At 36.7% G+C, this 14,146-nt stretch overlaps 1 protein-coding gene across 9 annotated transcripts in view; it reads right to left on the bottom strand.

Annotated features, from left to right (window-relative positions):
- CDKL5 (cyclin dependent kinase like 5) overlaps positions 1-14,146 on the bottom strand; it is a 124,968-nt gene that overhangs the window by 31,807 nt on the left and 79,015 nt on the right. For all 9 annotated transcript variants that reach the window (XR_007200066.1, XR_007200071.1, XM_048287159.1 and 6 more), the window contains 4 exons: positions 13,940-14,076; positions 10,830-10,950; positions 9,641-9,700; positions 4,102-4,192 (listed from right to left, as the gene is read on the bottom strand). Coding sequence is in view for 7 of the 9 variants with exons in the window: in XM_048287159.1 (XP_048143116.1) it covers positions 4,102-4,192; positions 9,641-9,700; positions 10,830-10,950; positions 13,940-14,076 (409 nt within the window). In the remaining 2 variants the exon portion in view is untranslated. The remainder of the gene's footprint in view (positions 1-4,101; positions 4,193-9,640; positions 9,701-10,829; positions 10,951-13,939; positions 14,077-14,146) is intronic.

The raw sequence follows: 14,146 nt of genomic DNA, 5'->3' as shown, positions 1-14,146 counted from the left end.
TTGAAAAGGCAGGAGAGGAATTCTCACGTGCTCCCAGGCACACACTGTTCTTTTTGAAAAATTTTACATACAAGAATAACCTTTTGACTGCAAAGCCTTCTCCACTCACAGTTAAACTACCACTAACTTCCCTTCCCTCTAGGGCGCATGCCTGCATTCTGTTTCTGCATTGCATTTCTTGCTCGATTGTGCTTAATAGGTGGGTAGGCATACTGGGCCTGGCCACTGGGAGAACAGAAATCCTAAGAAATCTTTTTTTTTTCAGCATTTATACACAAAAATTTTAATTAGAGAGAAAAAGGAGCGCTCCTGAAAACTATTCTTTAGAAAACACAAGAGAGGAAGCAATGAAAGCATCATAAAGTAAGTAATTCCTGTTTGGGAGTAAAGCCACAGGTTGGGGTTTGGGGAGAACTCTTTTTTATACACCCAAATTCTTGCTTGTTGAATTTTTAAAAAATCATTGTACACCCATATTATTTCAATAATGTCTTTCCAATGTTTAGGTTTTGAACAGAATGACTGAAGAATTCTTTTCATGTCAAAGAAAAAGCATGTAAAAATAATAAAGACTGGAACAAATATTGAACTGAAAACATATTTCACTGAGTCTCTCCTTTTTAAAACTTGTAATGCAATAACTCAAACTCTGTTTCAAGAGATTTACATTACAGCTGGCTTGCCTTTTTCTGGAGTAAGACAGCACCAAGAGCTGTAGGTGACAAATCCTATCCTAAATCTGTCTCCTTCAGTCCTTCCTTATGCTGCTGATTAACGATGTTTAGAGAAAGAACATCCTCAAACTAAAGAAAAAATATTTGACTTTTCCCCATTGATTACTCATGATTATTTACTTCGCTTGTAGGGAGGACACTTGGCCAGAGGAACTGTAAACCCTTATGGTGATTTGGTTAGGTGAAGGTGAGAAAGCATTTCTAGCTGGACAACAGCCCGAGTGAAACCACAGGCTCACTGAGCTGACCGGGGCAGGACTCTGTGGTAGCTGAGAAAGCTGAAGTAGGACACCAAAATTTCAAGAACCACTTGCCTTAGAGAATGTGCCATGAGACACTGTAGTCTTCTCACAACAACCATCCCAAAATCAAAGTCTGTCTCCCTGGAATAGACTGCTGACAAGGAACCACCAGAGGCAAAGCAGACACATCACAATTCTTCTAGTACCACCACTACTCAGTGGGGTTCATAATTTGCTTACCAATCCTGCACAGTGACTACCTGTGGATTTGCTGAGACTCTGTGTTTGACCTTTCTAGGATGCTGCTCCTCCAACCCACCCATTAGGTCAGAATGACAAGGAAGGCCTAGTTTTTTTTCTCAGTGCACAAGGCAACACAGCCAAGAATGGACTTCAAAGCCAAGGATCTGCTCTTAAAATATTCTGTGCAGGTAAAAATCCTGCCCTTTTATTATGACTGTATTGGAAAACTGAGGCTCTGTAGGCAAAACAGTGAGAGTGCAGGTAAAAATCCTACCCCTTTATTATGACAAAAAAGCGAATACATCCTTATTTGCAACTCCTTTAATACACGTTTTCTCCACTAAAATGTGAAATAGGGAAAAGGCTGCTGTAGGCTGAGGTACTGTAGAACAAGCTAGGGTTACAACTGAGGGATGGGCTAACACTCCTTTGAGGTACAGACCATTACCTGCCCTTGCCCTCAAGAATAAAGGAAGCTGAATCACAGTTAAGAACTTTTCACTATTTACTCTGTAGTCAAACAGAAACAAATCAGAAAATAACCATTTCTCAAGGAAGCACAAACTGCAACAATGTTGTTTGAAAAGGCAAGCTTGAGACTTCTTTTCTGCTGATTGTCAGGATCAGTCTCCTCAGATCACAGCAGACAAAAAAATGCAAGAGTGACATGGCTGGACAAATGAAATAACTCCTATAGGACAGACAGACCATGCCTCTAGAGAAGCACTATAGTTTATGCCTGCACATATTAGATTCTCCAAAACATGCTTTCATCTAGTAATTTAGCATGTTTTAAAATCTACTGGCTTTTAGCAATATTTTGTCATATAAGGGTACAGAATACTCCACTAACAGTAGTTACCTGAGGGTCTCCAAAGTGAGTAGATTTTAGATGTTCTATGAATAATTAGGCAGCAATTTCTTTCCTCTCCTGAAATTTAAGTCTTCAATGTTATCACTAAACAAAAACCTCTCTGGGACACATTTTAGAAGTTGAAAAAGTAAAACTGTATTTGTTAAAATGAATGTATTTAATTAAACCTGTGAAGACTTTTGAATATTAGATGCTTTTAAAAATATGCTACATGTAAGAAAAGGGGGAATGGGAAAGATGAATGCCTGGGAAATAGAACAGGATTGCCAAGGAACAGGCATCACTTTGCCAGAAAAAGTTGGCTTTAAGAACATACACGAGCACAACTGAAACATTAAATACACAAATCCCCTCCCTTTCTCTACAAGCTAATCAAACAGATTTAGTCAACTGCAAACACAAATGATTCCTGCTAAATTTCCTTTGCTAACAAAATAGTTTCAAAAACTGCAGGTCAGACTAATACTATGTCTGCCAAGCTTGTCATGTCCTTCCTCCTAAAACCTCATTACTGCTAGAGACAGGAAAAAATGGTTTGTATCTAAAAAGGTCACAATTGATGCTTTCTTTCCAAGTCTTTTTTTTTATACTTGTATATGCACATACACACTTCACTAGAAGCTTTACTGTTTTCTCCAAAACATAAAAAATTGAGCTTTGAGTTTTTTAATGGCAACTTTAACATACTATTCTGCATGTAAGAAAACAACTGCCAAAAAATTGATTAAGATTAGCACAGCTCTGGGAATACTGGGATGACCCTATTGACAGAGTAATTACTACTTAATTATTTACCCGTTCAAAAATATCTAGTTCAGTGTTAATCAAAGGTTCCAACAAAGACTTGTTTCCCAGCACTATTTAACATGGTGCTTAAAGATTCTTAGGAGTGACCAGAACTTTTTTGGTTCATCCTGTGGCTACTAATTCCTTATTTTAAGAATATGTGTCTATAAATACATATGCACTGTATATTAGAATTGTATTCTATGAGAGTGTTCATGTAGTTTAGATTAATGCTCTGTTTAACTTGACAGTAATAGGAAGATCACCTATCATAGACCTTCATGGTTTTTTTTCCTCTTCCTTTGCCCTTTTGGGTCCCATGAATTTGTTCATTTAGCATCTTAAAACCTGTTTCACCTTGTGAGGTAGTAAAATGCTCATTTTACAGATGAATAAAGGGAGTAAAACTAAATTTCCTGGCTGATGTAACTAATGCTTTTGTAGTCAATGCAATGCTAACTTCTCAGTGCTTTATTAAAATGATTTATACAGCCTCCTTCAATAAATTCTTCCTAACTAGTAGAAAGCTAGCACCATCCTCTTGAGTGACTTCAGCAGTGCTGGCAAAGGGTAACTACAAATGAAAATCAAAGCACAGAATCATAAAAAGTTTTGGGTTGGAAGGGACCTTTGAAGATCATCTTGTTCCAATCCCCCTCACCTGGGCAGGGACACCTTCCACTAGATCAGGATGCTCAGAGCCCCATCCAACCTGGTCTTGACACTGCCAGGGATGAGGCACACACAGCTTCTTTGGGCAACCTGTTTCAGAGCCTTACCACCTCTGAGCAAAAAATTTCTTCCTAATATAATTTGGATGCAAAGGATGAAGGTAACCAGGAGTGTTGTACTGTGAAAGCTTTACTGCCATTGCTATGTGATGTCCACACAGGACTGATGGAACATTCCAGGCTAGACTACTACCATGGAAACCTCTTCTGAAAGAACTTGGGATGGGGGTGGAGGAGCTGGAAGTACATCTGTTATAATTCAGATTAATACTTTAGTCAGTTAAACACTGCTCAGCTCAAGACAGGTCAGTATGTCAATGATTCATACTGACTTACTGGAAATGAACAAAAATTAATGAAAATCTCAAAGCCTCTTGAAATCCTGCCTTTAAATCAAACACAGTTCCCCACAGGCAAAGCTTACAAAAGGTGCCGAAAAAATGTACAGAACCAGTGAACATTTATCATGGCAGTTCTCAAACTGTACTTACCCAAGCAAGAGTTCAGGTGAGCGGTACCATCTGGTAGCCACATACTCTGTATAGTTAGCATTGCTTCCTTCAGAGAGATTACGAGCAAAGCCTGTCAGAGAAACAGTGCGAAATATTACATCCCATTTTAAAAACAATATGTGTATCACCACTGATTTTGGCAGCAAGAGGTCACGTCTATTTACATAGAAGCAAATTGTTTACAGCCCCTGCTGCACAATGATGTCTCCAACAATTGCTTGTCTACTGAAATGCAAGCTTTTATTGATACAACAGTGAAAGTCAGAGTGTCAGCTTTAATGACTCCCTTACTTGTGTACTGTCCTCACAAGTCCGTGGGGTTGCTATTACTCTGTATGCTATTACGTAACCAAAACAGACTGATAGAAGTGAACTGTCAGTATGCCATGTCAGCTATTGAAATATTAGCCACTAAATTTCACTGAGATGCTGTTTACAGAAGAAGATTCATAAGTTTAGAAACATTACACATGCATGTGGACTAGACTATTCTGGTCATTGATCCTAACTACTACAGTCTTTGATTTTTTAAAACGGTCAAAAAACTACGTGTTATTCTCATCTAAGTGCATTCCCTCCCTGGCCTGGCAAGCAAAATGGTTATCTGCCCAAAACTATAAAATGCAGGAATCTAGGAAAGATCAGCAAAACTGTTTATATCTGCACTTGGCTCACCCTACATGTTTTGGCTTCCCAACTGCTTTAGCACCACGTTCACAATAAGGCTCTTCATGAATTAGGATCAGAAAGCATGTCCAAATTAACTTCCTTATCCACATCATTTTGTTAAGAATAAAACAAAAAAATTTAAAATGTTTACTTACTTGCAATTGTACCAAAACTTCCCTACTGTCCAAAGGCATAATGATTATGACCACTGGCTGAGAGAAGAGTGCATCTACTGGAAAATCCAGTTGTAGGAATAATTTAAACTTTTATTTTCATTCTCCTCCATTTATAAAAAGCCAGCCAAGCACCACAGTAATGTTACTGGATTTTTCAGGTAGAAGTACTCTAGGGCAGATGTTGATGTTTCAAAAAGTATAAAGTCTTACTGTTTTCAAATAAATAATTAACAATTAGGTGAGACAGGACAGACAGATCTCAGCAGCAAGACTCCACATGCGTCGGCTCCTTACTAAAGCTCAAATTGAGACAAGCTTCTGGGACTGAAATGCAGAAGCAGCATTTCCAAATGCTGTCTTACTGGGATGTAACATTAAAACACAGTTCAAAATTCCCTTCAGTGAAATCACCACAAGTCTTTCCATTATTGCATGAACAATGAAGAAATAATAAAAATTCCAAAGTGTTGAAGAAGAGTAAGGCATAACTTTATTTCCTGAATCAGTAAGTGCACCTTAAATGCAATAAATGTTTTGCTTTATGTCTGAGTTCCTTTCCAGAAGCTTCCAAAATTACCTTTCCCATACAACGATGTTTTTTAAAGTTACAAATTTTTTATCTTTTTTTTTAGAATTTTTTTTGTATTCTGGACTTGTAAAGCTTAGTGTGAAGAAGCCCAGTTCCACTCATCCCTGTGGAATACTAATTTACTCCAAGTTGAAGTAAGAATTTGGATGAAGATTATTGTTATTATTAGACTAATAATCATAGAAAACAGTTAAAAATTTGTTAATGACATAGGTTACAGCTGTTACTTTTTGAAAGATACCTGTAACTTCAAGTGTTAGTAAACTAAAAGATGGGATGAGTATGATGAGGAATGGGTATTTCAAATTTGCCCCAAAATAATAATTCACATCTGTCCCCACAAAGTCTAATGAACATTACTGGTGCTGCTGCAGAAAAGCTGGAAAGGAATTTTTTTTTTTTTTACTTCTAACATGGGGATTGAGTGATTTTCAAAACATTACTATATTTAGAATGGCTTAGGCAGCCCCATTTCTGTTTCAAATTACAAGCTATCTGATTAATCTTGGCAGTGGAAAATCCTTCATTCATGTCTTTAAGAACAGAGGGAAGATAATCAGGAGCTACACTGAAGAAATAGGACAGTCAAAAAGTGGGAAACCCCAGACTGAAATGGGGACAGGAAGAAGGGAAAAAAGTTGTCACATAATAGAAATAAACACATGCTGATGTAACACATGAGCCTGGCAGCACATAAGCTCCTGGGCATCAGAAGAATCAACAGGTCAAGGTTTCATCCTCCTCCCTCCAGGCCAGTCTATCAGAACTTGGTCACAGGCAGGAGCTATTATGTCCAGAAACCAGCTAGTGTAGTCTGAAAAATCAACCCCCAACTTTACAGGCCAGGTGCAGCATGGATTTGACGTGGCAAGACAGAGAGTAAAATTTTCATCATGGGCTTCAGTGTCACCTCTATACTGCTGGGTGATGCATTTTATAGATTCAATTGCTCTGACCCTATGACACCATGCAGAAAGAGGATGAACAGAAATAACAGTTCAGAAAAGCGTAGTATCTTTTTAAGGGAACAATTACTTTTATTTTTGGTTATAATGGAGTTTGCTTATTGTTCCTTCCTCCAAATTGTGCTAAGGTATCAGGAATATAGAAACAAGAGAAGGAAACTAGGGAGAAGATTAGACAAATTCTGAACAGTGAGAAGGAATAGATAAGATGAAGACAGGAGGAGATTTGGGTGAGAGCAACTGAAAACAATAGCATTTGCAAAGGCATCATGATGCAGAAAGAAATAACAAGCAAAATCAGCAATTTCACAAAAGGACTTTAAACAACTAAGAACATGGTAGGAGAGATGTCAAGGAAAAAGATGTAAGAAAAAAAAGGAGGAGGTTGTCAGTTTCTTACAGAGAAACAAGGCACATTTAAGTTAGACATAAGGTAAGGCATTCTACTGTTAATGACATGTAAGTACTTTAATAGATGCCTAGGAACACTAGGGAACCTTTATTATTCAGAATTGTAAGAATAAACTAAGCAAACACCTGTCAAGAATGACACAGACATTCTTAATCCTTTCTTTGAGTACGTGGAAAAACTAGAGGATTTCTTGAGGTCTTTTCCAGTCCCATGTTTCACGACTTCTATGCTTACATGCCATACACAGATTAAGAGATTGCTAAAACAAGTAATTTTGAAGCCCTGGTGTTGAAACAGCAAACACACTAGTCAGAAAACCGAATTATTTCCAACAGTCAGATGCACCTGCTGTAATCGGCTCTTTGTACTGTTCTCTTTTTCCACTTCTATTGGCAGAAATGACACCCACACAACATGTGTCCAGGCAAGCACAACAACCAATCTCAATTTTATCTAGCATGGTATGTACAGAACACATGGTACAAAGATTATGAAGAACTATCTTGTTAAAAATTTATGAACTTTTCAAACTGTTGCTGTCCACTGGGCCACTGGAAATGGATGCATTATCCTTTTCTTTGTAAGTACATGAGGAATGTGACACTGTATGTGACAAGTACCTGTGTTCCAAACATGAATTAAGTTAGGTAGCCAGACAGCATATGTTAAATCATGCTAAAAGGCAAATTCTTATATCCTAATCTCTGCACGTTCAGGAAACACTTGTGGTTAACACCATTCTGACATATATTTTACAGTAATAGCTTAAGCTACCAGCAATTTTGTCAATTAGCAATAACACTAAAAAATCAAAACTGATTCCATCTTAAAAGAGTTGCTCAGAATTTTAAATTCAACTAAAACTGAAAGGCCAATTAAAACTATAACTAACCCACATGAACATTAAGAACCACAGAAATTCCTGTAATAGTTTGCCTTCCTTGATATTGTGCTGATCACTCTGAGTTCATGGTGATTGCACATCCTTTCCAACAGCAGAAAGAGAATGTGGCTGGAACCCACAGCATGAGCAAGCCAACAGACCATGCATCACTGCTGGCAGAATTCACATCATCTCTATCTAGTGCAAAAACTGATGTCCAAAACATGACCATACCATCTGTCTGGCTTTTTATTTTCCTGCAATTCTGCTGCACAGAGGATGTTGACACAAGTTCACACACAAAGATATGTCAGCTGATGTCATGTGACAACTCTAATGGCATTACTTTCAAGCAGGGACATTGCCCATCCAAAAAAACTGAAAGAGGGAGGGCAAGGGCCAGGGAAGGAAGGACATGTAGGGTGCACAGTTCCCACCAGGACCCACTCATCTCCATGCTCCCACTGGCTGTTCCTGCTTGTGAGGACATCAGCCCAGACTGGGGTGTGCATTGATCAGGGACAGGTGCTGCCTGTGTTGGTTGTTCAGCTCTGCACAGGGCAGTGGGTTGGTCCCTCAGTGGGGTTTGCCTGGCAGGGATAATCAATCAGGCAAGACACTGATAATCAGCGTAAGGTAAGGGACGGCAGCCACAGCGGTGCAGACAGGAGGCCTGTGGGTACCAAAAAGGCAAAGGCACCGAGGGCACCACTCAACAGTACCCTGGTGTTCTGTCAGAGCTGTGCAGTTCCCTACATTGCAGAATAAATGGCCCTGAATTTAAAGAACTTATATGGAACAAATCTTCTAAGGTTCTTCCTAGAACAGTTATTGTTTCTGAATGGTTAAGCAAAAATGCCTTTAGGATTAGAAGAAATAAGCAGCACTGCAAATGACAAACACCTTTTTTGTCTTCCTTAAAAACTAGTTTGATTTATTTTGTTAGCAGTTCTTCTTTTCATTCAAAATTGCAGAGGTTTGAAATGACAGCTTTCAAATCATTCTTACTGAAAAGTACCCTTGGGGTAACACTATGGAATCGGCTTTTATTTGCCAAGCCAAATGGTAAGCTTTTCAGAGGGAACAATATTTTATTCTGTGTTTATGTAGTGTTTTGAATAAAAATACAGATTGTTGGAACACTCTGCCCTGTTGTCTTCTGAGATTACTCACATGGGCAAAGTTCGCCTTGTACTCGGGTGATAATTCTTCAAAGCCTTAAAGCTGACATTAAACAGGCATTGGTAGGTCAGGAAACATCAGATTTAACATAACATGTACAGCTCTGACTCTGACCTCCAGTCATTCAGTCATTAATCATAGGTGGACATATGATTCCTTAATTAAGGTAACAAAAAGCATTGACCTATAACTACACATAACATTCCACAAAAGCCAATGGTTTGAAAAACATATAAAAAGTGTAAGTTTAATGAGTCTTTACTAAACAAATAAGAATTATCTTTTCTTTTAAGACACAGGCCAGATAAAACTACAGTTTCGCCAGCCTCCTAATCAGCCCATCATCTGTGCTCCTCTCAGCTGAGTGTCAGCAACATCAAAAGCAGAAACCTTGTCTAATACAGGAAGAGAAATACAGTGTTTCTATTGACATGTTAACACAGGTATTTCACAGAGTATGCAAATTAATCCCAAAGATGTTTCAAATTAAAATACTAGCCCCAAACCTGAAGCAGTAATCAATTCTGACTGCTAAAAGACTTTTAAACAGTACATGCTGTAGAACTCTTACAAAATAAGGCAAAACTCCACTGCAAGAGATTTTCTTTAAGATGATAAGCAGCAGGTATTTCCCGAACTTACCAAAGTCACACAACTTCAGAACATCATTGTGGCTTATTAAGAGATTCTCTGGCTTGATATCTGAAGTATTGAGTGGGTGAGAGAAAAAAAAAAAGCTGTTAACTTCTCTTTAATTTTGGACTTTGTCAACAAATATTATTTCATTATAAGTTATTTAGAGATATTCATGCAATCATAAATGAAGCATTACAAGAGCAACTGCTGAAACAGCTTCCAGCAATTCAGTTTGTGAACAGGCAGAATTAATTTTTTGCCTTTTGAAGTCTTTTAAGTGTTTCCCAACAAAATATGGAAAGATAAAATGTGCTTACAGATATTCCTGGGCAGAAAACCAATATCTGTACTTCATATTGCAAAATAAAAGAAATGATTGATATTCAATTACCCAGTTAACCAGTTAAATATTAAGTATGTTGTGCTCAACATTTTCAGTTATAATGACCATCTTGATCACCTCTCGTAATTTGTTTAGAAGAAATGTCTTGTCTAGTTTTAAGCCCTTTTTTCATTCCTATATTATACACATGGTACCTTTTCCAAATCACATTTTGAAAATATTTTTAGAATCATGCTGTTCTTAAATATAAAAAGCATACTATAAGAGAATTTTATCTTACTGGAAACATTAATTAGAAATGTTACTCTTGCGAAGTCACAAAGAAAAATACAATTTTACTAAATCAGGATAAAATACATAAAACTAGATAAAGTCATACATCAAGATATGCACTCTAAGTGCTTGAAGCTAAAGGAGAAAGTAAATATACAGAGCTGAAACTCAGAGGAGCTGGGAGGAACTGCCTTAAGAAGTAAAACATGGGGGACCAAGTTTTAAGTTTTGGGTTATTTTTCTTCTAATATTCTATTATCAGATTCAAAATTGAAATGACTGAGCATCATGAAATGCTTAAAAAATTTCCTTTTTCTTACACAATGTCTGTTACTGCAGTTTCAGTTTGCTGTGCTTATCATTTCCCAAAGACAGTGGACAGCAAACTTGTTATGTAGATGAATTTAGTTTCAAACGATCTGGAGTCATGCAACAGACTTAAGACCCAGCCAAATTTACATTTTTATTCCTGTTGATATAAAGCAATTGCTTATATTTATGTTAAATGCAAATTACTTCAAGATATAACATGTTTCCCTTTAGAAAGGGGCTTATTTATGTGGAGAACTACACACTTACCTCTATGAACAATATCATTCTTATGGCACCAATGAATTGCTTTAATTAGCTGGTAGATGTAGCTTTTCACTTTTTCTGGTGGAACTCCATTTGGCATTTCTTCTAGCAATTCAAGCATATTCTAAATGTTTAAAAGATACATTATTTAAAAGAGCTATACTCTAGCTGCTGGAAGGTAACATGCTTTCAGCCTTCTGAAGCAACACATTCGGGCTCCAGAGCCCAGCTATGGAAAATCAGTAGTTTAACATTCAGGAAGTGAATTTTAATCATACACATTCTCCTAGTGTTTTCATTCCAGAGAAAACACTTGTGAAGACAATCCTAAAAGGTGAACCACAGATATACCACAAGTCCTTAAAAGACTGCAATTAAACCACTTCCCTAAGACACCTAAAAGTCATTTAGTTACAAAACATTGCTTAAACAGAAACACCAGGTCAGTGTGACAATATAAAAAGTTTAGCAAATCAAAGCATTTTGTAAATATTCAACAATGCTTTAACATACTGTTTTCTTCATTATGTTAGTTCTGCCACTTTGACACTGCAGGGCCATGATGAATCACAAACTGTATCTGGATATGAATGGGTATAAAACAATACAAGCCCCCTTAGTGCAAATGAAGTAACAGATATAAAAATGCCTCACAGGGGCATAAATAGAAACCTAGGGAGTATCCTATAGCTATAGATCAGCTATAGTGATCTTTGACATCTTGGCACTACAGTAACCACGGCCATATCCACTGTTTTATGGATACACACAGGAAAGAAAATAAACTTACTCTTTATACTAGTAAATTTCCTCTTCGAAAAAGAACACTTAGATTCCCATTATGTTAGCAAATGTCTCTAATTTTGCACACTTAGAAGTACAATGAAGTTTGTGTGTTGATTTCTGAATTAATTAATAATGGGCAGCATCAGCCGGCTTGAAGAGAGAAAAGTCTTATTTATATTTCAGTCTGAACACTGAAATATAAGTATTCTGGCTATATTGCCTTACATAACTCATTTAATTATGGATTTGAGCATTTGTAGATTTTTCATTTACAGTAAATTTACCTTGTCTTTGACAAACATTTTCTTTAGCTTTACAGTAAAATTTCTGAGGTTTCTCTTGAAAGATGTTTTAATGAACACTAATACATAAAAGAGTAGGGATTTTGGTGATATTTGAAAAAATTTCTAAGTTTTGCAATTTGGGAGTAAATACTGGAACTTATGTGTTTGAGTGTAAGTTTTCTTAGAAACACACTTCAGATCTGAGGAAAGGAATGTTCTGTTAAGAAACCATATTGATTTTAGTTAGATTCTTGTCCACACAAAAGGCTCAGGATCTGGGTAAGTAAGTCAAGAAGTTAGTGTTACAAATACAAAACAAAATAATAGCATCAACACAGGAAGACATAATCCTATATGAAGACATTAACTAAGGGGATGATGAATAAAGGAGATTAGACTAAATGTGAATTTAAGTAATCTGGATTTCAGTATTGCAGAGTCAAGATTCCCCAAAGGACACAAAGTGCTCATTACCAGTTAAACAAAAAATTAGTCTATTCCACCAAATTTTATTTAATTCTTTCTACTCCCTTCAACCAAAGAAGACAGAAACATCATAGTCTTCAAAGAAACTATGGGTAACACTACTTAAGCTATTTGAAAATAAGAAATGTCCATGGACTTCAAAATTTAACTGAAAAGAAAGGTGAACATTAATATAGAAATGATATTATGTACAAATTGTACATGATGCCTACCTTTATCATAAAATTCTTTTATTCTGATGCAATTAATGCTAGATATTGCAGCCCGGTGTTTTTACCAATATTAACCAGTTTTTGAATATATAACCCTTATCAGAACAATTAATATCTTTTACTTATGTTGCTCTTTCAACCCACTTCTACAGATAACTTAGCCAAGTCAACTATAACAGAAAATTAAATGTATGTTCTAAGTTGGTGTGTGATCAAAGACATTCCATGTGTCTGGAACAATTACAAGGAACATGGGTGAAACAAGTCAAGCTTTGAATGCTGGATCTAAGTAAGATCCACCACATTAGAAGTTGCTGATCTGCTGGTGAAAACAAAAACTGATTTCTGCCAAATTGTGGGCTAATATAGGTCACCTCACATTATGTAGTCAAGTTATATGACAGAATAAGTTGTCAACTTGAGGTAAAGGAGACATAGCATTTAGGGTGAGAAATTTTTCGATGAGAGAAAATTAACTGCAGAGGACTAGCACTCAGCTAGACTACAACACCACACTGGCAGCATATGAAATGAAAATTGCAATCAAAAGAACAGTATCTCATGAAGGCTATAGTCATATTTAAACCTGCATTTTCTTTCACTCTGTGTATCTGAATACCACCTCATTGTTTCCATGAAGAAACGCTATAGGGTTAGAATTCAGAGGGAAGGTCTACCTTCATCAGGAAGGTTGCAAAAATGACAAAGACCAATCTGTTCTAGGTTGTTTCTCTCTGGAAACAGATCAGGATGCTTGGCACTAGTAGGCCAATCTAAGGAAATTTTGGAATAGTTTCAAAATGAGGTCAGGATTGGAGTTAATGACACTGGTCTTTGCCAAATCCCTCTAAGCAACTATTGATAGTGGCCTTGTTACAGAAATACACAAACAAATCCTATTTTTAACAGGGAAGGGTGGAGAAAGTTGAAAGAGATTCCAAGGTCAAAAGTCTATGATCTTGTTTTGAAAGACCACGTCAACACTCATTACACAACCTAACACAGGACAGTTATACAGCTTTACAATTAAACTGGATTAAAGAGTTCAGATGGAAATTTTTCTTCAAATCATATATATTCCAGTCTGCATAATTTTTAACATGTTGGTGTTCACATATGGAAGAATTTAAAAAAAAAAAAAATACCAACACGACATAAAAACAACAGCAGTCAGTGTTGCCATCTCACAACAGATGTCTAATTACAGCTCATACTGTATTAAAGTTTCTGCTGCTTCTCTTTAGAGATTAGGATAGCTTAATTTTTAAAAATAAAAGCAATTTTAAAGACATTTTCAGTAAGCTGATGATTTAACTGTGGCAAGGATACTACAAACTCAACTCACCTTTTCCACATATTCAAAAACTAAATATAATTTTCCTCTTCTTCTGAAGGCTTCCTTCAGCTCCACAATGTTCTCCTGTTTCAAAGTGCGAAGCATTTTAAGCTCTCGTAAAGTGGTTTCTTTGACTTCTTCATTTTCTAGAGTGCAAAGTAGAAGTGACAGAATAAGCTGATTAAAAAACAAAACAAACCCTCCAAGTAACAAGTG

Source organism: Corvus hawaiiensis, chromosome 2 (assembly GCF_020740725.1).
Source record: "Corvus hawaiiensis isolate bCorHaw1 chromosome 2, bCorHaw1.pri.cur, whole genome shotgun sequence".
Classification (NCBI taxonomy): domain Eukaryota; kingdom Metazoa; phylum Chordata; class Aves; order Passeriformes; family Corvidae; genus Corvus; species Corvus hawaiiensis.
This window is presented reverse-complemented; position numbering and strand designations above follow the sequence as displayed.